This window comes from Sorex fumeus, unplaced genomic scaffold, assembly GCF_029834395.1.
Source record: "Sorex fumeus unplaced genomic scaffold, SorFum_2.1 ptg000072l, whole genome shotgun sequence".
NCBI lineage: Eukaryota > Metazoa > Chordata > Mammalia > Eulipotyphla > Soricidae > Sorex > Sorex fumeus.
In genome coordinates this window covers 58,549,701-58,576,332 of record NW_026606129.1, presented here as the reverse complement: position 1 = coordinate 58,576,332, position 26,632 = coordinate 58,549,701, and the positions used below count along the sequence as shown (strand labels likewise).

The 26,632-nt window shown below is 46.2% G+C and overlaps 1 protein-coding gene across 1 annotated transcript; it reads left to right on the top strand.

Moving 5' to 3' along the window:
* Positions 1–395: 395 nt before the first annotated feature.
* Positions 396–26,159, top strand: DNASE1L3 (deoxyribonuclease 1 like 3). Its single transcript, XM_056129733.1, has 8 exons — positions 396–536; positions 6,786–6,874; positions 10,738–10,824; positions 11,431–11,543; positions 16,136–16,248; positions 23,689–23,846; positions 25,344–25,440; positions 26,043–26,159. Exons 1-8 carry the CDS (start codon positions 396–398, stop codon positions 26,157–26,159), a joined length of 915 nt encoding a protein of 304 aa, XP_055985708.1.
* Positions 26,160–26,632: the final 473 nt, after the last annotated feature.

Below are 26,632 nucleotides of genomic sequence, written 5' to 3'. Positions count from 1 at the left end.
CTCACCCCCACTCCCTCCAAAGCAGGTTCCATCACCCCAGTTCCCCCTAGGATGGACCACTTACAGGATGATCAATGACCAGGAAAATACATGTGCCATGTGACCCCAGGAGAGATGGCAGCTGTCACAGCTGGGGCCCAGTTGAGATATGAGTGGCTTTACAGAGGAAGGAGCCAAAATTAGGAAGTCCAGTTTCCTCCCCGCCCTGACAAAACCAGGGGACCTCTCCCACCCCCCATTTTCTCCAGTTCCCAGGGGAATGAAACCTGTGCTCTTCAGTTCCTCTGAAAAGTGAAAACAGCCGGAGGAATCCAGTCATTCCTGTTATCTGCAGGCTATATAAGCCAGTGCCCGCCAGGAGGCTCCAGTCACAGTCTCTGCTGAGGAGAGGCAACATGTCTCTGCCACTGACCTCGCTGCTGCTTCTCCTCCTCTGCCTCCATGGCATCCCAGCCCTGAAGATCTGCTCCTTCAACGTGAGGTCCTTTGGTGTAACCAAGAAGGGAAATAAGGAAGTCATGGATATCATTGTGAAGGTGAGTCCCTTTGATGCCCGAAGGACGGCCGGAACCCCTTAAGGACTCAGGAGGACTTGAGCTTATATTTGATCCGCCAGTGAGGCAGGGAGTAGTCACAACTGGCTCCAAATTTTGCAGCAGTACTAGGAACTGTACCTTTTTCCTAGGTTCATCTTAAAATGGGCATAATGATGGTACCTCAAGCACTGCTATGGGTAATGTGGGAGATGGTCAGTGGAAAGCTCTGATGACTACATTTGGCTCCTTTTATAAGCTCCAGCTCCAAGTAGGGGTTATCTAAGAATATAATTGTGTTTGTGTGTGTGTTGTTGTCAGAAATTGAACCCAGGGTCTCACATATATAAGGCAAGTGCTCTGCTACAGAGCTACGCCCTGGTCAATACTGCCATTCCAATGCCTGTGTCAGTGACTATAAATTCAGGATTTCCTTTCATTACTCTTTTTTGCTTTTGGGGTCACACCCGGCAATGCACAGGGGTTACTCCTGGCTCTGCACTCAGGCTCTGCAACCCATAGGGGATGCTGGGAATTGAACCCGGGTCAACCGTGTGCAAAGCAAATGCCTTACACACTGTGCTATCGTTCCAGCCCCTCGTTGCCCTTCGTAAGGAGGATTAGCATTCCCACATTGATATGATGAGAAATGAAAGATGAAGTTCCTTACAATGGGAGGAGGAGATGCTGAGATGCTAGACTGGCCTGATCATCTTTTTTTGTTTGGGAGCTATACCTGTTGGTGCTAGGGTTTAACGTACTCCTGGTTCTACTCACAGGAATCACTCCTGGAAATGTTTGGGGGACAACATATGGTTCCAGGAATCAAGCCTGTTGGCTGTGTGCAAGGCAAACATCCTACCTGCTGTGTTGCTGCTCTGGCCTCAGCAGTCTTTTTTTTTTTTAACCATTAATACAACACTGAGTTTTGCTTAATAATACTTTCTTTGGGACAAAAACAAAAATTTTTTTCCAGTTGAAGAATAATGAGAATTTCCTTGATAGTTTGACCACGTTCTGGAGACTCTGCTCACATTTCTGGTATCAGTTAACTATTTTAATAACAGTTTGATTTACTTTTGTTTCTATTTGATAAAACCCTCTACAGCAATCAGGCTGGGAACTGTTACCTTAGAAAACCCAGGTGACACCAAGTTCTGGCAGGAACACCAGGACTCCTGTCTCAGATCCCACCTGGTAGTCCTGTGCATGAGCTCAGAAATTCCTTCTTCTTCCGAGTTTCCCGAACCTGTCATTAAGGTGGGTCTTAGCCAGTCTGTAACACCAGCTGACTGAGAGAACCTGGGGTGTGCAGGCACTCCAGAGTCTACGACAGGGCAGGGGATCTCACTGAGAGCTAAACTGGATTAGAGTGAGTACTAGCATGCTTTGGTTCTTACGTGAATGGTCCCTTCAGACCTGGTTAGCCTTGCCCTTTGGACCTGACCCAAGGCTTCTAGATAATCTGGTGTTTAGCCAGGACACCCTTGCCAAGCCTGTGGGTACCAGAACTCCACAGTTCAATAATGCACCTCTGACATCAAAGGGAACTATTTTCCCTGTTTCCTCACAGTTTTTGCAGCCCTGGAGTCAGGGATACCTATGAATCCCCATCATCTTCCTAACTTTCCTCTATGTGAGAAAGTGCCACTGCAATCTTTAGGGTTTGTCTCCTTGTTCCTTGGTGAGTCCCTCCTTGGGGCCCACACTGCACCCTCCAGTGAGACTGTTGTTCACTGTGACGGTCTTTAAACAGGAGCCATTCTTTAGCACTGCCTGACCACCCAGAGTCCTTAACAGTGAAACCAAACACCCGCATTCTGGATCACAGCACATCTGGGGTCCATTGTAGGAGCACCAAACACTTTTTTAAATTTTATTTTATTTCTATAAAATTGTTCACAGTGACTTATTATGTTCACTTTTCCAACACCAATCCCAACACCACTACACTTTTCTACCACCATTACTTCCTATTTTCCCAACCACCACCCAAGCCTGTCCCAATAGCAGGCCCAAAATGATTTATTTTGTATTGCTTGTTATGATTCATTCACCAAAAGTGATCAAAAACTATTTACTTAGAAGAAAGTGTGTGAAGATTGTTGTATCTCACCCTGGAGCCTTTGAGCTCTTGTATAAAGAGATTACTAACCTGTTATTACAAGTCAAACCTTGTGTGTTAATATTAATCGAGATTGATTGCCTTCTACTTTACAACCATTCAATGTGCTACTCCTGGTATATCAGTGATACAGGGTAGGAGATGTTGCTCCAGAAATTCTAAAATTTTGATGGGGTGATAGAGTTGGGGTTAAATTTTTAACTGACTAATGACTTTAGAGTCTGGTAGTATCTCTGCAGCTCGCTGATCTCTTTTGAGATTTATTTATGAGTCTTTGGATCATGGCTGGTCAATGAGCTTATTTGGCACTGGAAGCACTTCATGGGCATGACTGCCAGGTTCTAGGAAGAACAGGGCGATAGGGTCGGTCACCCATCCAAGACTCCGTGGGAGTCTGCACCAAGCATTTTTACATTCTTATTCAATACAGTGACACAAGTGGCATTGTCCAGGCTTTGTAACTGAGAAGACAGACTGAGAATGGGACAGTGACTTATCCAGGCATCATAGCCAGGCCCCGGCAGAGGCAGGGTAGAATCCAACCATACAAACTGACATCCTAAATAAACATTCTAAACTCAACTTCTGGGGGAAAATAGATGCCTTTTCTGCTCTTCACCATGAGGTTATCACCACATGATGGACCCAACATCAGTTTTCCTGTTGTTGCCACGATGTCCACTGGGGAAAGTCAGGGAAGACTACCTAGATTTTGGGGCTATTCTGCAGAAGCCAAACTCCTGTCTGTGTCTTCCTTGGTTAGAGTCCTTGAAAATCAAAGCTTATTAGCCCAGCAAATCTTCACTGAAGGTAAGCTGTGTGCCAGACAGACCCCCTAAGCCCTAGGATGCTATGTGACTCTGGAAGGCAGTTATCATTCTTGGAGCGATTCCGGGTGCTGAGCACCAAGAGCAGGGCAGCTGAACTCCTCACGTCCCTGCTGACTGGTGTGTCCATTTTACAGATGAGAAAAACTGGAGTTCAGGAAGGAAGTGGCCTGACATTGGAGCAAACAAGTGCAAGACGGCAAGAACCAGGCCTGCCTAGTTGTTTCTGAACTCTTATCACCACACACTCAATTTACAGGCAGGGAAGAGTATGCATAGGCCACCCTCCATCCCAGATTTTCAGGAGGTCTTTTGTTGTTGTTTAATTTTTTGAACCACACCCACTGTGCTCTGGGCATAGTCAGTGTCAAACAATAAAAAGGGAAAGAAAGGAATTCATTGAGTTTCAGGGCTAGAGTGACTACGAGAGATCCTGGCCTTGGTCAGGAAACTCCGGAGGAGATGGAGCCAGGAGAAATAGAGTTCTCCTGGTCTCCAGGCCTAAAAGTAGGATAGTCAAACCACGTATTGAGAACAAATTTGAGGAGAGTCAGAGATCTCTGTGTGGTGAAAACACTTGCCTTACAAACATATGGCCAGTGAGGCAAGAGCTTAATCCCTGGCTCTGCCCCACATGCTGAGCACAGTCCCAGTTTATTAGCCTACGTGAGTTCTTGCATTCATTCAGCAAAGAAATCTGAAAGGATTTTGACTTTTTTTTTTTTTTAAATAGGGGCATACTCAGTGGTGCTTCGGAGTTTGGAGTTTGGATCTTTGCTAGGCCAATTCTTTACTGCTTAATCTGTCTCTCCAGCTCTGAAAGTTAATTTTGACAACACAACTTAGAAAGTTAATTTTGACAACACAACTTAGAAAATAGATGTTCAGCATCTATTTTGCTGTGGCTGGTCTAGAGAACGCAGAGTCAGAGGGACAAGATAGGCCCTGGTGATAATCTTTTTCCAAATTTCTTATACTGACAGCTTTATTATCGTAGCATTCCTGCTTTCCCTATGTGTTGTATTATCATGGCATTAGGTATTATTTGGTATGACTTTGTAGGTTCGTTTTTGAGGTATGAACATGTGAAGCATCTCACTCATATAAATGGTTGGTAATTGCTTCTTCTCTTCACACAATTGGAGCTAGTATAAGATTTCATGGAAACTAGCAAGCTACCCTTGTAGAGCTTTGTAGAGCACAAGAAATGAGTCTGTGAATGTGAGTGAGTGAGTGTGTGTGTGTGTGTGTGTGTGTGTGCGTGTGCGCGCGCATGTGTGGTGGGGGAACACAATGATCTGTTGGTCTAAAAGAGCAAGACCAAAACTGTGTAGTTAGGTTGATCTGCATTGTTCTGTGCCAGGAACTGGGGTGTCTTATATCCATCTTTTCATCTAAACCCCAAGATAACTGGATTGGGCTGCTGCTCTATTTCACAGATAAGAAATGTGACAGTTCAAAGAACTTAAGTGACTGGCTCAGGATCACACAGCTGTTGGGAAACAGTGCAGAATGTGAATCTAAGATCCCTTGACTCAATGTTCATACTCTATCAAAAGACTAGTTGTTTTGATGTAAGTTTTGTAAAATATAAAAATTATATAAGAAAATGTCTCAAGAGTGCCTTATAGGCCCTTGTGATTCTATAATTTTCAGTGTATTTCATGCAAGTCCCAAATTTTTCATACAAAGTAAGTTTATCCTTATAATTAGAAAATTATAACAAAATTATTTTTAGAAGAATAGAAAATTTATTCTCCCCTCTCTTTTTTGGTTTGTTTTTTTGGGCCATGCTGGTGATCCTCTGGGTTTACTTCTGGCCCTGTGCTCAGGGATCACTCTTGGCAGGGCTCAGGGGTACCATACGGGGTGCCCTGCTGTACTATTTCCAGCCCCTCTTTTTTCACAATGGCATAAGAAATATTTTAAAACCAGAGGATATTTATGCTTTATGAACTGCTGTTCCCCTTCCTTTTACTTATGCCAAACATTGGACATAAAGTTGGGATGAAGCGAAGTCTAGCATACTATCTGATAAATAGCAAATCCTTGATAAAATTTTGTCAGCTGGATGAATCAAGGAATGAAGAGGAGGCGGGGAGCATGGATGAATGGTTGAGTGCCAGTCAGCAAAATTTATAGGTTTTATCCCCAGGACAATCCTGCTAATGGGATCTTGAGTCACTGCTCTCTGCTGTGCAGTTCCAGTCTGCCCAAGGGTGTGGAGGGAATTGCCCATAGGGGGCGGGAATCATAACTGCTACCAATGTGGGACTCAAGTGTGTTTGGCATGCAGGCAAAGGGGTCAGGAACAAGAAATCTGGACATCCAGCACAAAACAGTCTTGCTCATATATTTGCTCTGCACTGATGGGTCACACTAGAAAGGGGCTTTGCTCTCTTGGGGGTAGTGACCATGAGACACACTGATTTCCTTGGCAGTTGATGGTCACGCGAAGGGGTTGTTGTACTAGAAATTCATTAGCCCACCTTCACTCAGTCTTCAGATGACTTTACAGAACCTCCAAGTCCTCAATTACACAAAGGGGACAAGATGCCTTGAACAGGTGGGTTGTTAGGAACGTTTAATGCATTGATGAAGTTTAACACTTAGAGAAGCTTCACGACAGTCATGAGCCAAATTTCCACTTAATTTACGACAATACATTCAATTTATGTTAAGTAACTTAGAGCCACATCTGTCACATCTTAAATGATTTGGGAGATTGCATCTCTAGTGATTCTCTGGGAGCCATACAGTGCTGAGGATCAAACATGGGAGGTTCCTATGCAGAGCACGTGCTCCAGCCTTTGAACTCTCCACCCCCCATCAGAAATATTCACTCTCAAATTCCTCTGTTTCAAGTTGCACTTTTTGTTTGGGTCATGCCTGGCCATGCTCGAGGTTTACTCCTGGCTCTACTCTCAGGGATTTTTATTTTTACAGTTATCTTTATGTTATTTTTATAATTGTTTAAGCAAGAACAAGAGGCATTTAGAAGCCACTTACTGAGCATCACAAGGTAAAAGCATTGAACAGTCTTGCCTGGTTGACCAAGTATTACAGGAAGTGACCACTGGCTCCTCTGAGCACTGCTTTAGGAGGTCTTTTCCACAAATAAAAAATAAAAAGGACATAGAAATAGTATCTACTTCAGGGAGACCATTGATTTTAGGGAGGAAGTTAATTACTATAACAACAGTCAATTTGGTACGTAAATAATTGCAATTGCTCAAATAAACAAATTGTTTACTCATTCTTAGTAAATAGCCTTAAATACCAGGGACTTCTCTCGTGCAGATAATCAAACGCTGTGACATCATGCTGCTGATGGAGATCAAGGACAGTAAGAATATCATCGGCCCCATCCTGATGGAGAAGTTGAACGGGTAAAGATGGGGCCTGGACTGTGGGTTCAGTCAAGTGCAAAGGCAACTGAAAACTCCCGGGAAGTAAAACAGTGTGAGAACTTTCACTTGCCATGGTCTTACATGACCCATACTGCCTGTCCAGGCTTCTCAGACACAGAACCCTGAACCAGCTGGGTTTAATATGATAAAGCAGACTATGGGAAAGAGAGGAGTCAGAACCTAGGAAGAAACGAAAGAAACAAGCTATCCCTAAGTCTAGAAGGACTGCTGAAAAGGAAAGATTGGGCTGGAGTGATACAGAACAGGTAGAATGTTTGCCTTAAGTGCAGACAACTCAGGTTCTGTCTCTGGCACCCCAGATGGTCCCCCAAGCACTGCAAAAAGTGATCCCTGAGTGCAGAATGAGGAGTAAGTCCTAGACACCACCAGGTGTGGCCCCTCAAACAAAACTAAACAAAATAAATAAATGGAAAGATTGAGTGTAAATTAGAAGTTATGTGTGAAACGAGAGAAACAATCCAGGGATTAAGGAACTTGTTTTGCATATGGCAGGCCACAGTTCAATTCCCAGTACCACATATGGCCCCCCAGAACACTGACGGAAGTGACTTCCGAGCACAGACTCAGGAGTAACCCCTGAGCACCACTGTGTGTGACCTAAAAGAAAGAAAAGAATAATAACGATAATCTGTTCACATACTGGAATATTATGGAACCATAAAGAATCCTGCGAAGGGAGCCAGGCATACAGCTCAGCACTAGATCACTTGCCTTGCATTTACGAGGCCCGGGGCTTGAATCCTGGCACCAAAAAAAGAAAAATAAAAACCATGCTTATTATAGGCTAGAGTAAAATATTCCAAGTTGATGGAAAGATGGCTGCAAGATGTTGAATAAAACAAGTTTGGAATTGTAGGTAGTAGCACTTGAGCAGTCTCAGGAATAGATAGGTGTTTGAGTTTGTGTAGGCAGGAAAGAAAGACTGGAAAGGTGTGCTCTAGACAGTTAAGGGGTTACCGCTGGGCAGGGTTGGGTCCACTGGGTTTCTGACTGGAGAAGCATCAGGAGGATTTACTTAAGGAATGAGGCACTTGTACTTCTTATTTCATATACTTCTGTGTGCTTTGCATATTTTTGAAAGTCTGGATTGATTTTATAACAGTGAATAATGGTCTCAAAAATAGTATTAGGTGATATTGTACATATGAGACTGTAAGTATGATTGATATTCTTTCTTAAAGACTAATCAGCAATCCTAATCACTTGAAAATCACCCCAGCGTGAGTTTAAAATTCATATTCAGGGAAACACAGTAATTAATTGATAATATCTGTGTGAAGAGAATCTTTATTTTAACAAATCTTCCAGGGAATTTTGGTTCACCCGACTTTATTTTCCCCCCATTCTGGGAATCAAAGTCAAGGTCTCATTCTTGCAAGGTAACTGCTAAACCGAGGAGTTACATCCCTGGACCACACCCAATATTTTAAAACTTTTGCTACATATTTTTTTAATTGTAGATATCTTGTAAAATTTAACCTCAAGCTAGAGGCGATAGTAGTAGTAAGAAATCTAATCATGACAAAAAAATAAAACAAAAAGCACATAAAGAATTCAAAGATAAGGAACCAAATATCAATAGTGGCTACTTTAAAGGTACATGCTTACAAGAAATTCAACCATAATGAATTCTACATATTTTCTGAATTTTCCAAATATAAGGAGAATAGTACATTCCTCTCCTTTATTACATTTTTACTATTTAAAGAATTTAATGAAGGGTTCGGGAGATAGCTCAACGGGCTAGGGCTCAGGCTTTGCATGCAGGAAGCCCAGGTTCTATCCTGGGATGATCCCTGAGACAGTCTATGGTCCCCTAGCTCTGCCAGGAGTGATCCCTAAGCATAGGGCCAGAGGTAAGCCCTGAGCACCTCTGGGTATGGTCCCCAAACAAACGAAAATGAATTTGTTGAGAGTCTTATTGGGGTACCTTATATGTGACTCTGCTTTCCTCTTCCTGTTTTTAGGATTCTCTCTTTAAACTTGATTTTTCGCTATTTTAAGTATAATATATCTTGCTATGCATCTGCGTTTGTTTTGTTTGGAACTCTTTGAACTTCCTTCCTTTCTTTCTTCCCTCCTCCCCCACCCCACCCTTAACCACTCCAGGACAAGCTCAGGACTTACCCTGGCTCTACATATTTTCTGAATTTTCCAAAAATAAGGAGAATAGTACATTCCTCTTCTTTATTATATTTTTACTATTTAAAGAATTGAATGCAGGGTTCGGGATTTAATTCCTGATTCAGGAATCAGTCCTGGTGGGATACCGGGGACGATATGTGGTACTGACGATCAACCCTGGGAAAGCAAGCACCCTAACCTCTGTACTATCGCTCCAATCCCTGTTTGTTTGTTTGTTTTTTGCTTTTGATTGTGTTTTTATGAGTTTTTCCAGCTTCTCCTTTATTAGGGATTCTGGAGAGAAAACCATTTAAATGTTCTCAAGAACATAAAGATATTTTTACCTAAGGTTCTAATGACAATACGATTTTGATTCATTTTCATAAGCGATAATGGGGTACGGTGGGTGGTGGGGGAGGCTTGGGCCACACCTGAAGGAACCCAGGGATATTTCTAGCTCTGTGCCCAGGAGTAACCCCCAGAAGTGCTCCTGGGGGCCCATCTGCAGATGTCGGGGCTTGAATTGGGTTGTCCAGTCCCTCTTTGAACTTTCTGGATAGAGAGATTTAACTCTTTACTCAGCTCGAAAAAGTTCTCAGTGATTATTTCTTCAAATGAACATTCTGAGCTCCAGGGACTGGTTGGATAGCTTCAGTGGAAAAGCACAGGCTAGGGCATGCCAGGCCTGAATCTGATCCTTCCCCTCCTCCCCCGAGCACTTTCAGGGGGCTTCCGGCACCACCAGGTTTGGCCCCAACATGAAAACAAAAATTTAAAAACAGGCAAAACAAAATCAAAGAACTAGAGAGAGAATATAGTGGGTGAGGCACTTGCATTGCACACAGCTGACCCAGGTTCAGTCCCCAGCACTGCAATATGGTACTCTGAAACCCCACCAAAAGTGACCCTTACACTGAGAGTCAGGAGTTAGCCCTGAGCATTGCTAGGTATGGCATCCTCCATTCCCATCCCTACTCCCCCTCCAAAAAAAACCAAAAAAACAAAAACAAAAAAAACCTCAAAATATGTCTTAGTCTTTTATGTGGGCAGATGGAACGAACTGTCAGACTCCCCTAAGGAAGGGTGAGCCAGTTTAGCAAATACAGCAATTTTCTGGGTATAGGTGAGGAATAGAATCAATGGGATTTCGGAGCTGTTTCCCAGGTTCTCAGTCCATTGATAATAGTTTATTGGAAAGAATTCCAGGTTTAGAGAAAATGCCTGAGGTATTAGAGAAGAGAATGTGCAAATAAAATGACAGTAGTAATCCAGTTTATGACAAGTGCTCAGGAATGGTGCAGAGACAGGATGGTCTGATGAGCACTGCTTCGCAGGGAAGTGTTACGTACAGCTCAGTTCTGGACCCTAGTGGGGTTTGGCACTGAATCTAGGGAAAATCTTATAGGGTATCCCACAGGTTTGAAGGTGAACATGATCTAGATTTAAATCCCAGCCTTGCACTCCCGAGCCAAAGCTAGGAGTTATTAAGAAAACAATGGTGGTAAAGGTCCTGGCAGAGGCCCCCTTCCTTTTAAGTCAAGACTTGAGCCTACTGGCTAGACTCAAAGATGCTCATAGACATAAGCCCTCTCTAGCCTGCTCCTGGGACATGGAGGCAGACCAGAGAGAGGCAGGTAATGCAGCTGGAGGGGGGCTGATTCTGTTAAGATGCATTTGTGAATCCTTGTATTTTCTAGACTTTCAAGAGCTACAACATACAACTATGTGATTAGTCCTCGACTTGGAAGAAACAAGTATAAAGAACAGTATGCCTTTATCTACAAGTAAGTATCATCTTAGTAACTGGGGACAGGGTTCATTTAAAAACTGATTGCAATTTGAATCAAAATGTGGATCTGTTCCTCCAAACCAAATTTCTATCTCTAAGGAGTTCTCAACATTGACCTAAATAATCCCTCCCAAATTTGGAACTTATGCAAAGAAGTCTTAAAATTAAAAAAAAAAACACAACCACCAACCTCTAATGTGTTCACTGATGATCACATACCACCTAATTTGTTAGTTGATGCAGTGGTCACTGCTCAGTTCTTTATAAGGCAAACCTGGTCCAGGCATGGAAACCAGAGTCACCCCAAAATAGTCAACTTAAGAACTTCACAGCCTCAAGGAAAGTTCACGCTCCTTCTAATAACTTGTTTTAAATTTGAATATTAATTCGTGGGAGTCCAAGACTTCTAGTCATGGCCACATTTTTAGCTCCCAAAGGGCACTAGCCATTGAGGAGAGCTGACTTGGTCTTGTTCTCAGGGGAAAGGTTCCATCCCATTACACCTGCTTGGGCAGCCACAAGAATCTGCCTCTCTGCTTCTTGAGAGAAGTAAGAAGACATTTTTTTTTTTCACCTGGAAGACCTCCTTTTTCTCTTCTAGGGAGAAACTAGTGACTGTGAAGAAACACTACCTCTACCATGACAAACAGGCTGGAGATGAGGACGTATTTTCCAGAGAACCTTTCGTGGTCTGGTTCCAGTCACCACACACAGGTGAGACTCACACAGGTCCCTCTTGCCCAGGAGCTCCCTGGACAAGAATTCTCTGTCCTGAATGTGAACTTTCATCCTAGAAGTTCCATGGCACCTCTAGGGAGGTTAAGAACATGTTCTTCCTAAACAAAGAGGGACAATATAGTCTGATGGCTCCAGATTGGCTTCTCAGAATGACATGATTCAGGGGAACAGAGTGAGAGTACAAATGCTAGAGCATTTGCCTTGTATGCAGCCAACCTGTGTTCAATCCCTGGCATCCAACGTGGTCCGTGGAGCACTGCTAGGAGTAATTCCTGAGAGCAGAGCCAGGAGTAACCCCTGAACATCACCAGGTGTGACCCAAAAAGTCAAAAAGAAAATAAAGGAATGACATGGTTCAGTCTAGAATGATTTTCTGGAAGCAGTGAAAGCTTCGTTCTCTTAGGTGAATGAGTTATTTACCATAATTCCTCAGTACCAATCAAATACAACTATTCCTTTATTGAAACTAAATTTTGGCCAGAGCAATGGTACGGTGGGTAGAGCTCTTCTTACCTTGCGTGTAGCCACCTGGGTTTGATCCCTGGCATGCAATATGGTCCCTCAAGCCTGCCAGGAGTGATTCCTGAGTACAGAGCCAGGAGAAAACCTGAGCATAGGCAGGAGAAGAAAAGAAAGAAATCCTAGTGATGACCTGCAAATATGAACCATCAACCTACAGTCTCACTCTTCCAGTAATTCAAGTAATTTGAGGAAACCAGTGTTCAAAAAAAATGTGGAATCACTTATCCAAGGTCACCAAACTGGGTGAAGCAAGGTTGTAACACAAGTCACCATCTTGGGAGCCCAACCTTTCTACCACTGCGGGGACTGCATGGGAAATCAAGAATAAATTTTCCTAGCAGATTGGAGCTACATAGAACCATGCATATATAATTTTTCTGTACCTGCTACATGCCAGGCTCTGTTGCAGGCACCAGACATGAGAGATGAGATCCCTGCCCTCATGAAATCATAATAGGAGAAACAGATGATTAACAAACACAGACACGTGGAGGAGACATAAACAGATGAGACAGAACAAAGAGGGCAATTCCCAGTAGAGAACAAGAAAGAGGTGTGGTGCCTACTAAGGGCAAGAATTAACCTTCAGAAAACCATACAGTAATCCTGTTTGTCATACTCCCAATGTGCAGAGCAGAACAGAGCAGTGTTCAGAGAGCCCCAACCCACCACTTCCGAATGATTCCCCTGCAGAGCCCTCGACCTTTGTGAATCGCTAAACAAACCTGTTCTTCCTGTGGTTCCACCTTCCCTACCTCTCCTCTCCTGTGGGATGGCACCACAGTCCGGTCCTGCTTAGAATTTTCTGTTGCACAAGAAAGCCTCCTTTTGTTTATCAGGGATGAGAGCTAAAGGCGTTAGCTTTTATCTCTCTCTTCTATTGTTCACTCATGTCACTCTTTCATTTATCCTCCTTTCATTCATGTATTCAATCAAGTGTTTCCTAAGAATGTCCATGTGCTAGCTGCTATGCTGGCTGCTAGAACCAAGCTAGAACCAAGAGCTAGATTCCAGGATACCAAACCAAGAAGCCAAGCCAAGTCATGTTCGAGTACAAAGGCGTATGAAGCAGGCAGGATGCATTGAACATGAGGGTGAGGGGCCGAGCTTTCAGAGGCTGACCAGGGTCGTACCTTGGAGGTGTCACTGGGTTGGGGATTGAGGAAGTCAGTCACAGAGGGCCAGAAAAGGTGCATTCCAGAGAGGTCTCAGAGGTCATAATGGGGGTGGGAATGTTTAGGGAAACCAAAAGGAGGGAGGGGAAGTGGATGGAGTCAGGAGGTGAGCAGGGGATAAGCTGGTGGTTAAGTATGGACAGAGACAGCTAGGAATGAGAACCAGCGTCCCACTGAGCGAAAAGCGGAAATCCACTCCCACCCCCCCAGCACCGCACCTCTAGCTCCTCAGTAGGAAGGGGGCCCAGCACAGAATGAGGGGGGAGTCTGAAGAGGAAGTGCTCCGGACGTCATGGCTGCCCTCAGCAGTGCACAAGGTCCAGATTCTGGACACCCATATCCTGGTAAGAGAAATTTTGGACTCTCCAGAGACCACTTCATTAGGAAAAAGAAAAAGCAATCATTTCCCCTTTCCCTTCCTTGGGGCTGGAGTGATAGCACAGTGGGTAGGGCGTTTGCCTTGTACGGGGTTCAATTCCCAGTATCCCATATGGTCCCCCGAGCACCACAAGGAGTAATTCCTGAGTGCAGAGTCAGGAGTAACTCTTGTGCATCGCCGGGTGTGACCCAAAAATCAAAAAAAAAAAAAAAAGGAATCATTTTCCCTTTCCCTTCCTTTTTTGTTGTTGCTATGCTGTCTAATACTGCATGCTAAATTGTAGCACCCAGAGACAGCAGACATTACACAGTAACATACGGGCTAGTGGTGGGGGCGCCCAGGGTCAAACTCAAGCTTGTAACCACCCAGTCAAACCCAGAGTCTGATGCTTTATTATTTAATTAATTTTTGTGTTTGGGCCACATCTGGTGATGTTCAGGGGTTACTCCTGACTCTACTCAGGTATTACTCCTGTCAGTGTTAGGGGAACATATCGGTTGCCGGGGATTGAACCCAGGTTGGCTGAGTGCAGGACAAATGCTCTCCCCATTGTATTATAACTCTGGTCTGGCAGATTTGTTTTTTTTTTAAAGCTTTTGGTGCTTTTCCCCTTGATTATAAAAGTAATATAATCTGTCTCCTTTTATTTTTTTTTTGCTTTTTTTGGGGGGTCACACCTGGCTATGCACAGGGGTTACTCCTGGCTTTGGACTCAGGAATTACTCCTGGCTGTGCTCAGGGGACTATATGGGATGCTGGGAATCAAACCCAGGTTGGCCACGTAGAACACCCTACCCGCTGTACTATCACTCCAGCCCCTAATCTGCCTCCTTTTAAAAAATGTTTAAATTTAGGATTTTTTCCACTAGTGTAAAATAAAGCTTTTTAAAGATAGGAAACAGCTCCGCTTGAATTTTATTTTATGAAAACACCATGACTTATAAAGTTATTCAGAGATACAATGGTTTAGACATACAATGCCCCATCACGGATCCCACCACCAGGTTCATCATCCCTCCACCAGTGTTCCCAGCTTCCCTGTCCTACCCCTCCCCCCACCCCACCCGGTCCTCTTGATAAGCAACTTTTTAAGTTTGTTTATGTAAGTTTGAGTCTCATAATTTCAGTTTTGTTGACTCTTTGGTTTGGATATTTAGCTCTACCTTTCTTTAACAACTACCTTTGTACAATGGTCCTTATTGCATCTTATCTGTCTCTTCTCCTCCCACCCCTTCACCTACTGTCTTTCCTTCTCCTCCCTGTACTTTGGGACCAAGGGCGACCCAGGCATCCCACTTTGAACCATTACATTTTCTCATCCTGTTACTCTAAACACCACATATAAGTACTATCCTGTGTTTATTCTTCTCTGGCTTACTTCATTTAACATGACATTTTCCAGTTCCATCCACATTTCAGTGAATTGCATGATTTCATCACTCCTTACCGCTGCATTGTGTATATCTACCACATCTTCTTCTTTTTTTAAAATTTGTTTTTTGAATCACCGTGAGAACAATTACAAAGCTTTCGTGTTTGAGTGTCGGTCATACAATGGTCAAACACCCATCCCTTCACCAGTGCACATTTCCCACCACCAACAACCCCAGTATACCCTCCCACCCCTACTTCTGCCCGTGTGGCAAATAATTTCCACATTACTCTCTCTCTCTCTCTCTACTTAGATTACATTCAATATTTTGACACCAGTCCCAACATTATTATTTGGAATTTTCCTCCATCAATCAGACCTGCCAAAGAGGCAACATAGACAATTTGTTTTCTATTGCTGGTTATGAATAGCACATGATATAGTGCAGAAAATTTTAGAATTTTAATGATTAGGTTTGGAGAGATTTCTACCAAGAGCCACTCGATTCCGAGATTCATTTGTGTGTCTCTGGGATCATGGCTATTAAGGAGCTTAATAAGTAGCTGGGAGGGCCATTCCCATAGGCAGCATCTTGGGGTCTCATAGTGAGGGGAGGAGAGGAATCATTTCCTCCCCTTTCGCCGTGAGGCCTGGCATGTGTTGGTCATCACTTCTGGCCTGGCATTCCTAATGAGTTTTGGAGAATGGTGGCCACCAGGCTTCCCGGAGAACAGGTAGAGGGATAGCACTACTTCCCGCCCAGGGTGACCCGGCGAAGGTGGCCTAATGCAAAGTCCAGAGGTATGTCTGCCGAGAGCTTCTTGGTTCCAAGTCTTGACCCAAGAAAACAGCTTTATTTTTTTAAAATGAGAAAATTAAAATATCTACAAGGTCAGCAAGGGACATTGTCTTCCAACTTTCTCTTGGCTATGATGGCAAGTGGGAGGAAGGAGGTTTCCATGTCCTAAGAGTGCCCGACGCTGTCACAGCTCAACCACTGACAGGCCTGAGGCATGGGGGGTTCCACGTGATGAAGGCCAGATCTTTTGGGGGCAAGCTGTTTCCCCAGAACTGAATTCCTGGGAATGTATGTGACCCCAGCCTCTGTCCTTCTTCTCAGCCATTCAAGATTTTGTAATTATTCCCCTGCACACTACACCTGAAAATTCTGTGAAAGAGATAGATGAGCTGGTGGATGTCTACAAAGAAGTGAGCTGCAACTGGAAGACAGAGGTGAGTCCTCTGGTCTGCTCAGTCCCCCTCCTGCCAGAACAAGGGGGCAGGGCTATGCTGACCTGTTGACTTCAGAGGCTCTTCAGAACCTTTCCTTTGCCTCAACAACCTCCTTGCTAAGTATGACTTGTACTGTCCACGTGGGCCTCAGGAATTCCTATAATGAGTGAAAACCGGGTGTCAGGGTCTGTGCTGGGCTGGAAGGGCTGCATTTATTTAAGTCTCCCACTAACTCCGTGAAGTAACTGCTTTTGTCATTCTCACTTTGCACCTTTGAGAACAGCAAGTGACAGAATCTTTTTTTTTTTTTTTTTTTTTTTTTTTTTTTTTTTTTTTTTATTGAATCACTGTGGGAAAGGTTACAAAGCTTTCAGGTTTATGTCTCAGTCATGCAAATATCAAACACATTTCCCTTTACCAATACTTATTTTTTACCATGAAAAACCCCAATAAAACCCCACCCCCCACCCCTCCCCGTCCCTGTGAAGCAGATGAATTCTAGTTAACACTCTATCTGCTTTGATTAGATTCATTGTTTCAATAAAAGATTCACCACTATTATTTAGAGTTTACCCCCCCCCCCCAAATCAGACATGCTGAAAAAGCATTGTGAAGTGATTTGCTTTCTACGGCTGGGTTCAAGAATTAAATGTTGGTTTTGGATTTCTGCTATTTTACCTATTGACCCTGGAAGTATTTCTACTGAAAGTCAGATAGTTAAGAAATTGGTTTCTGTGTTCTGGAGTCCTGGCCGTGCTGGAGAGCCGCTCGCGGGGGGCAACCGGTGGCCTCGGTAGGGCGTGAAGGGCGGACCGAAACGCCCCCCTTCCCATGAGGTTTTAGTCGCCCCCACACTCCCGGCTCATACCTGCTGTCCACAAGGCTCCCATGTGGCCGCCATCTTTCTTTCCAAAGAGGAGAGGGCGAATGGGGCAACACCCTTTCCCCTCCGGCAGACTTGATGGCCTGGATCAATGCAGAGTCCGTTCACTTTTCTGCTCCAAGCTGCTGGGTTCTGCATTAAGTCCTTGTGCTTCTGGGGCCGTGGCCGTGCCGGAGAGCCGCTCGCGGGGGCAACTGGTGACCTCGGTAGGGCGTGAAGGACGGACCAGAACGCCCCTCTTCCCATGAGGTTTTAGTCGCCCCCACACCCCCGGCTCATATCTGCTGTCCACAAGGCCCCCATGTGGCCGCCATCTTTCTTTCCAGAGGGAGGAGGGCGGAAGGGAGCAACACCCTTTCCCCTCTGGGCAGAAATGATTGCCTGGATTAACGCATAGTCCTTTCACTTTTCTGCTCCAAGCTGCTGGGTTCTGCATTAAGCCCTTGTGCTTCTGGGGCTGTGGCCGTGCTGGAGAGCCGTTCGTGGGGGGCAACTGGTGACCTTGGTAGGGCGTGAAGGACGGACCGGAACGCCCCCCTTCCCATGAGGTTTTAGTCGCCCCCACACTCCTGGCTCATACCTGCTGTCCACAAGGCTCCCATGTGGCCGCCATCTTTCTTTCCAGAGAGGAGAGGGCGAATGGGGCAACACCCTTTCCCCTCCAGCAGACTTGATGGGTTGGATCAACGCATAGTCCGTTCACTTTTCTGCTCCAAGCTGCTGGGTTCTGCATTAAGTCCTTGTGCTTCTGGGGCCGTGGCCGTGCTGGAGAGCCGCTCGTGAGGGGTGACTGGTGACCTCGGTAGGGCGTGAAGGACGGACTGGAACGCCCCCCTTCCCATGAGGTTTTAGTCGCCCCCACACCCCCGGCTCATACCTGCTGTCCACAAGGCTCCCATGCGGCCGCCATCCTTCTTTCCAGAGAAGAGAGGGCGAATGGGGCAACACCCTTTCCCCTCCGGCAGACTTGATGGCCTGGATTAACGCATAGTCCTTTCACTTTTCTGCTCCAAGCTGCTGGGTTCTGCATTAAGTCCTTGTGCTTCTGGGACTGTGGCCGTGCTGGGGAGCCGCTCGTGGGGGGCAACTGGTGACCTCGGTAGGGCGTGAAGGACGGACCAGAACGCCCCTCTTCCCATGAGGTTTTAGTCGCCCCCACACCCCCGGCTCATACCTGCTGTCCACAAGGCTCCCATGTGGCCGCCATCTTTCTTTCCAGAGGGAGGAGGGCGGAAGGGAGCAACACCCTTTCCCCTCTGGGCAGAAATGATTGCCTGGATTAACGCATAGTCCTTTCACTTTTCTGCTCCAAGCTGCTGGGTTCTGCATTAAGCCCTTGTGCTTCTGGGGCTGTGGCCGTGCTGGAGAGCCGTTCGTGGGGGGCAACTGGTGACCTTGGTAGGGCGTGAAGGACGGACCGGAACGCCCCCCTTCCCATGAGGTTTTAGTCGCCCCCACACTCCTGGCTCATACCTGCTGTCCACAAGGCTCCCATGTGGCCGCCATCTTTCTTTCCAGAGAGGAGAGGGCGAATGGGGCAACACCCTTTCCCCTCCAGCAGACTTGATGGGTTGGATCAACGCATAGTCCGTTCACTTTTCTGCTCCAAGCTGCTGGGTTCTGCATTAAGTCCTTGTGCTTCTGGGGCCGTGGCCGTGCTGGAGAGCCGCTCGTGAGGGGTGACTGGTGACCTCGGTAGGGCGTGAAGGACGGACTGGAACGCCCCCCTTCCCATGAGGTTTTAGTCGCCCCCACACCCCCGGCTCATACCTGCTGTCCACAAGGCTCCCATGCGGCCGCCATCCTTCTTTCCAGAGAAGAGAGGGCGAATGGGGCAACACCCTTTCCCCTCCGGCAGACTTGATGGCCTGGATTAACGCATAGTCCTTTCACTTTTCTGCTCCAAGCTGCTGGGTTCTGCATTAAGTCCTTGTGCTTCTGGGACTGTGGCCGTGCTGGGGAGCCGCTCGTGGGGGGCAACTGGTGACCTCGGTAGGGCGTGAAGGACGGACCAGAACGCCCCTCTTCCCATGAGGTTTTAGTCGCCCCCACACCCCCGGCTCATACCTGCTGTCCACAAGGCTCCCATGTGGCCGCCATCTTTCTTTCCAGAGGGAGGAGGGCGGAAGGGAGCAACACCCTTTCCCCTCTGGGCAGAAATGATTGCCTGGATTAACGCATAGTCCTTTCACTTTTCTGCTCCAAGCTGCTGGGTTCTGCATTAAGCCCTTGTGCTTCTGGGGCTGTGGCCGTGCTGGAGAGCCGCTCGTGGGGGGCAACTGGTGACCTCGGTAGGGCGTGAAGGACGGACCGGAACGCCCCCCTTCCCATGAGGTTTTAGTCGCCCCCACACCCCCGGCTCATACCTGCTGTCCACAAGGCTCCCATGCGGCCGCCATCCTTCTTTCCAGAGAAGAGAGGGCGAATGGGACAACACCCTTTTCCCCTCTGGGCAGAAATGATGGCCTGGGTTAACGCATCGTCCGTTCACTTTTCTGCTCCAAGCTGCTGGTTTCTGCATTAAGTCCTTGTGTTTCTGGGGCTGTGGCCATGCTCCAAACTTAACTCTGATTTTCAGGGAGAAAGATTGGGTGGTTTACTTCTCATTGATCACTTTGTATATAGAGAGATGTCGCGCGGCCGCGTAAGCGGCCGCGCGGCTTTGAGAAAAAGTCCTCGTTCCCGCATACTCGAGCTGTGTTTGTAGAGGCTTCTGGTCACCAGGGTTCCATCTGGGGGAGGCGGGATGCGGCGCCTACTCCATCTGGAACTTCCCGGTGCTCTCGGCTCTTTTTGGAACCTGTTTTTTCTTTTTTCTTTTCTTCCGGGATCCCGCACCCTCCATGTGTTCCTTCTCTTATTCTGAATGTTTCAAAGATGGCGCTGGGGGGCGGGCTGTGGGCATGACTTCCGGGATCAGAGGTTACCTGGGAGGTGTAGTCCGGCAGATTTGAGAAAAAGTCCTCGTTCCCGCATACTCGAGCTGTGTTTGTAGAGGCTTCTGGTCACCAGGGTTCCATCTGGGGGAGGCGGGATGCGGCGCCTACTCCATCTGGAACTTCCCGGTGCTCTCGGCTCTTTTTGGAACCTGTTTTTTCTTTTTTCTTTTCTTCCGGGATCCCGCACCCTCCATGTGTTCCTTCTCTTCAAGTGACAGAATCTTAAACTGGCTCTAGAAACCAAGAAGCAACTTATTCGTGCTATAACTAAAATATCCAGCTGTTATTTAGGCAAAGCTGGATCCAGGGTACAAACAAGGTTATTAGAACTCGGATAACCTCCATTTTTTTTTCCCTCTCCTTTTGACCCTCTGTTCCACTAGGTGAACTCAATTCTTCTAAGAATCTCCAATTAGGGGACCAGAGCAATGGTACAGCAGTTAGGGAACTTGCCTTAGGCTCAATCCCTGGCACCTCAAGCAACACCAGGAGTGATCCATGAGTGTAGAGCCAGGAGTAAGCCCTGGGCACTGCCTGATGTGGCCCAAAATTAAAAAACAAAACAAAACAAAAAAATCTGCATTCTTAGGATGGCAAGACAATCACCAGTTACTTCCTGATGAACTGACAAGTTTTCTTTCCCATAATGCAACAGTTGTTCTGGGATTGAATCTTGTGTCCATCACCGTGATCAGGGGATTGAGATGATTTGATTGGCCAAAACTGTGTCAGTTTTCCACCCCAACCATCATAGACGGGTGAAGAGTGTAAGTGGCTTCACGTAGAAGCTAGGGCATAGAAGGGGACTATATCCAGCATCCTCCTTGGCCACAGTTAATTTCCCAGCTGGAAAACCGGGAGGCCAGCCCTGTGTCCTGGTGGTCTGCAAAAGCCTCGCCAGTATGGACATGCTCTTTCACTTTCCTCTTTGCTCATTCCAGAGGCCCCTTCCTTCCCACTCAGTCCTGCAAGTCAAAGTGCAAAATTAGTCAGAATGTGGTTCCAGGGCTGGGACATGGAGCTCACGGGAGTGTGTTTCACATCTTGCTTATAAAAAGCAGACCAAAGGAAAGATTGAAAGTCATTCAACAAGAATCAGCTGAACACCTATGAAGGGCCAGACCCTCGTGGAGAATTAGGAATGTGAATGTGAACAAGCAGGGCGAGCCTGGAGCTGAGGGGCTGCTAGCAGGAGTAGCCTGGGGGTCCAGCATTGACCTCACCACTTGAACCTCCTGAGGAGTGAAGTAGAACAGACCACTTAATCCCACTCTTCTGCGTCCACAGAGGTTAAAGATCCCTTCTGCCATGCAATGGTGTTTCATGAGATTTAAGTTAAACTTCATAAAATGCTAGTCTGGGTCTGTGCATGGAGAGTGGCCAGTAAACTGAGCCTGTATTAATAGAAATATGTTGGCTGTGGGGTTAAGGATGACATCCTATCCGTTTCAGAGAAAAATAGTCACCAAGGTCAAAATTAAGTGTTTTGGAACAAAACTCTCAAGTCAGTGACAATCCTGAACAATAGCACAATCAAGGAAATCTGACACTTCCTTTGGACTGGGGAATATTACAAATTTGTCCCTAGAGCCCCAAAAGTGAAGGGAAAAGCACTTTTTCCCCCCAGACATCAGTAGTTTATTATTTGTTTAGTCCAAACACATTCAAAATGGAAACTCAAAGAATGCATTCCACCTGAAACAATTAAACTAGAGTCTATCAATGTATAATGCTTAACACTACAGCAATAAGGATGGTACTCTATTGTCTACTATACTTATGTAAGCCAAAAATGGCAAAATCAGTTTGGTTTCAACAGTGTCAGAAAGAGAGGATATTGCCATCAAAAAACCCCATTAAATAATAGTAATAGTTGAAGAATATTTTCACTGGAAAAGGGACAAAACATGGGACCATGGTACAGTACTTCAGATGAACAATCACCACGTAAACTTCTCCATATGATGTTTCCATGTTCTATTTGTAGTATATGTGTAAAGAAGGAAGCTGAATAGCTCTTTGCTCAAAAATTTTTTTAAATCACACTTAGCATTTTTTGTCATTAATTTTGGTGGAAAACTTCAAACAGGAAAAATCGTTAACCTTGCCAAAATGACTACGAGAAATCTGAGTCCTCAAACCATGGGCAAATCGTGCAAGACTCGGGCAAGCACTTCTAAACTTGGTTGATGGCCTAGGGGTGGGGGTGGGGAGGTGGGGTGAAAAGGTTACTTCATGGCCCATTCCCTTTGGTTTCTCCCACTTCCTTCATACAAAGATTCCCCACAGGACTTCTCAAATTAAAAAAAAAATCCCTCAGGAGAAAGGGTGCCAATGCTGTCAAATACACCACCTTAGTTCATTTTTCTCTGCTGGGAAACAAAAGAGGCTGATTCAATTGCTTATGCCCTGCAGTGTTTTGTGCCGGAGATAAAGATGTGAGGGAATAAATAGGTGGAATCCATTTCTCTTCACTTACCTCTGCAGCTGAGTTAGATAATGCAGTGGCTAGGAAGAGCAGCTATAGTGAGCATCCCCCTCTGTCTGATATATATATATATATATATATATATATATATAGTTACAAACTGTGACTCAACTTTAAACCCCAGACGCTTCTTTTGAAAAGCCAAAAGTGGCCAAGGATGCCACTCAGCAATAGGCATTTGCATTTGCTATGCATGTGTGAGACCCTGGGTTCAATCTGTAGCACCACAGGAAAACCGTACAACCAACAACCAACCAAAGCAACTGAGAAAGATCCCATATGTTTGTTAAGGCACTTGAACAAAGTGCTGAGAACCAGGTGGTTTAAGAACAGAAATGTACAGCCCAGCAGTCTGCTTCCTTCTGAGGTTTCTTGTCTCCTGGGTCTCCCCTATGCCTCCGACTTTCTCCCCTTTTGAGACAGGCGAGTATTTGGTCCATACTCCGTGGTGCTCAGGGGCCATGCCTGGTTCTGTTCTCAGGGGTGACCCTGGACATCTTGATAGAGTGGCAGGAATTGAATCCGGTCAGTCACCTGCAAGGGTGCGCCTTACCGTCTATAGCATCTCTCTAGCCTTCCTACTCTTTTTCTAGAAGGACTCCTTCCTACTGGGTCAGGCCCCAACCACATAACCTCTGTTAGTCACCCCTTAGTCACCCCTGTTTCCAATTGTGATCACAATCTAAGGTACTGGGGACAGGATTTCAACATGTGAATTTGGAGGAAGACAGTGTAGCCCACACGAACCCACTGTTTACTGTTTCTGGGAAATGGAGAGCAGTTCATTTTTGTTTCTTTTTGGGTCACACTTGTCTGTGCTCAAGGCTTACTCCTGGCTCTGTTCCCAGGCATCACTCCTGGCTGGGGCTGGGGGAACTCTTAGTCGTGCTGGGCATGGAACCTGGGTCAGCTGTGTGCGAAGCAAGTGCCTGACCTGCTGTGCTATTTCTAGCCTCAGTTATTTCCCCCAACCCCCCTGTCATCAGACAATGTGCCAATTGTGACACATTGGAGAGGCACATGTCACCCAGTTATTATGCTTATGAACAGGAGGGTCTGGGGTGGGGTTCTGAATGAAGGTGCTTGGCAGCAATGTGCATCTGATGGCAGTTCCAAATCCTGTCTTTCAGAATTTCATTTTCATGGGAGACTTCAATGCTGGTTGCAGCTACGTCCCCAAGAAGGCCTGGAAGAACATCCGCCTGAGGACTGACCGCCATTTTGTGTGGCTGATTGGGGACCATGAAGACACCACGGTCAAGAAAAGCACAAAATGTGCTTATGACCGGTAGGAAGCATCTGCTGGCCCCCACAACCCCTGGGGCACTTGTGTGCATGAGGAAAAGTGCTATGGTCTAGAAGGGCGAAATACCTGACTCTGAAAGCTGTCAGTTCAGCCTCAGGCCCCTCTGCCAGGTCCTCTGTGCAAGCTTAGGTTGAATTCGAATCTTGGCTCTGCCTCTTACGTGACCAAGAAATGTAAGCTCTCCAGGTCTTGTTTTTCTTACCTGTAAAATAGGGATCACAGTAGTACTTACTGGTGGGTGAATGAGGAGGGTTGAATCAAATAACCTTCATAAATCTCCAATTGCCTGGCAGAAGGGAAGCACTCAGTCTGTCCATCGGCCGTTCATTCTTCCATCAAGGAAAGCACACCTCAATTGACTCAATCGTCCCCTCTCACTGGGTATTAGTTTAGTACCAAAGTTTTGCTTTGTAAAGCATGGCTGGTGGCCGGGGAGACAGCTCAAAGGACTAGAGGATGTGTTTTACATGCAGGAGCTTGCTGTTTGCATTCTGTGTCATATTGGGGACTTCCTCAGAGTAAAACTCTAAACATGCGATCAGAGCCAGAGAGATAGTACAGAGGTTAAGACTCATGCCTGGTATGTGACTGACTCCAGTTTCACCCCGGGCTCCCACAGGTTTCCCCGAACACCAGGTGAGCCCCACTGGGTGATCAGCGTCATCCAGGCAGCATCATATTCCTGGTCCCTCTGGCTCAGTCAGCCTAAGCATCATTTGAGGAAAAAAAAATTATTTACCTTTTAAAAAGTTTTAACTAAACATTCCCTAAATACAAGTATATACACTTACGTAAGAGCATTCTCTTCTATTTATTAAACCTATTCGTTTCCAGTTTGCTTTCACCTTTGCTCCTTAGATCAGGCGGAGAGGGGGAGTGCTCAAAGCAGAATGCCCCCATTCACAGCAGAGCCCTCCCCTGGGAAACCCCTGGGGGCCCTGATTCGGCAGAGGCCTCACTCCTTTTGCCCAGCCAGCCTGACAGGGTCAGCGGCAATGATACTGTTATCATTCATCCCACTTCTCACTTCTTGAATTCTGAGTCCTCACTTTCGTTTCCTTCCTGCATCCTCGTTTGTTCCTCTTGAAGCTTTCAAGGGTTCGTGAGGCCTTTGCAGAAGTCATTTCTCCACCTTCCAAAAGTGGAAGTAGCCCCTCACACTGCAGAAAGTATCTAGGTGGGAAGCTGAATCAGGAAAAGTGGAAGCAATCCAAAAAAACAGCACTCTCAACCTGCTACTTGCTGTTCTTCAGGGTGGTGTAGCAGAAAATCTCTCCAGAGCCGGGGCTACCAGACACAGAGAAACTGGCCCCAGGCCCACAATGCCCACGTCTTGAGTCCCCATTTCCCAGATGAGGGTACAAGCTGAAAAGGGTCTGGAGTTGGAGCTTCATGTCGATGGACAGTCTACACAGACCTTGGCTCCATTGCTGAAATCAATAGGATGTCCTGAAGTGACTCTCTCCTCCCCTTCTCCAGGATCGTGCTCCGGGGGCGAAAACTCATCCACGCTGTGGTCCCCAAGTCAAGCAGCGTCTTTGACTTCGAGAAAGCATACGGGCTGACTGAAGAGCAGGTAAGGCCGGCCTCATGTCTCTCTATGCCACAATCCTGGGAGGAAGGGTCGATGTCACCCTCAGAGGGTGACACCAGTGGAGACATAACTGTGGAGTATTGTGGAGTCTCAACCCCTATGAGTCTATGATTTTTGTCTTTTTTAATGAAAAAAAATAAGTTTCTAATCAAATCACCATAAATCAGGAAGTTATAAAGTTATTCCTGATCAGGTTTCAGGTGTATAATATTCCAACATCCATCTCTTCACAGTGTCCACTTCTCCCCACCAGTTTCCCCAGTTTCCTCCCCCCACCCCACCCCCAACTCGCCTCTATGACAGACACTTTTTTCTTTTTTTCCTTTTGGGCACAGTGGTTCCCAATCCAGTCACTTACAGAGTATCACGCATATCACTTCACCTCCTTTCAGCGCCCCCTCCACTAAATCTCTGACTTGGGGAGCTCTATCAAAATTGCTGATTGAGCCAGTCCAGGGACAGTGCTCACTAGTGTGTGTTCTGGGGAGGAACTTTGGGTGCTTTGGTCTTCTCTGGTCATGAATTTATTCATCCCTAAGACAACAGTGCCCCTAACTTGCTCATCTGTGTTCCATTTCTTGTAGGCCCTGGACGTCAGCGACCACTTTCCTGTTGAATTTAGACTAAAATCTTCAAGCGCCTTGACCAACAATAAAAAACTTATCTCTCCAAGGATGGAGAGAAAGAGCCATCGGTCCTAGAGAGGCAGGCACCTCTCTATGAACCATATCTTGCCTGTAAATAAATCAGCTCTCACAGGTAGAAACATTCTTTGCTCTCAGGGAACAAGTCTGGCCCAGATGCTCCCATCTTTCAAGTTCAATTTTATCTGCCTTGAGCCAATCTGGGAGGAGTCTCCTACTCGTCCTCTTGGGGTCGTACTGCCCCCAAAGTGCCTAGAATGAAACTGGGGGCTTTTGCCATCACACGGATGGTCTTTTCACTCTGAAAAGGCCAGAGTCCCACTAACTGTTGTGGCCACTGCTGTCACCCAGCCAGGAGAGCAGCTCAGGAGGAAAAACATTGCTTCAGCCTTCATGCAGGGGCCTGCCCCATGGCAAACGGCCACACACACCAAGGCCCCCACTGCACCCCAATTTGAACAATGCACTGTTTGAGGAATCAGAGTTCAGGTCCCCATCATGCTCTGCAGGGATCAAGGATGAAGGTCCCT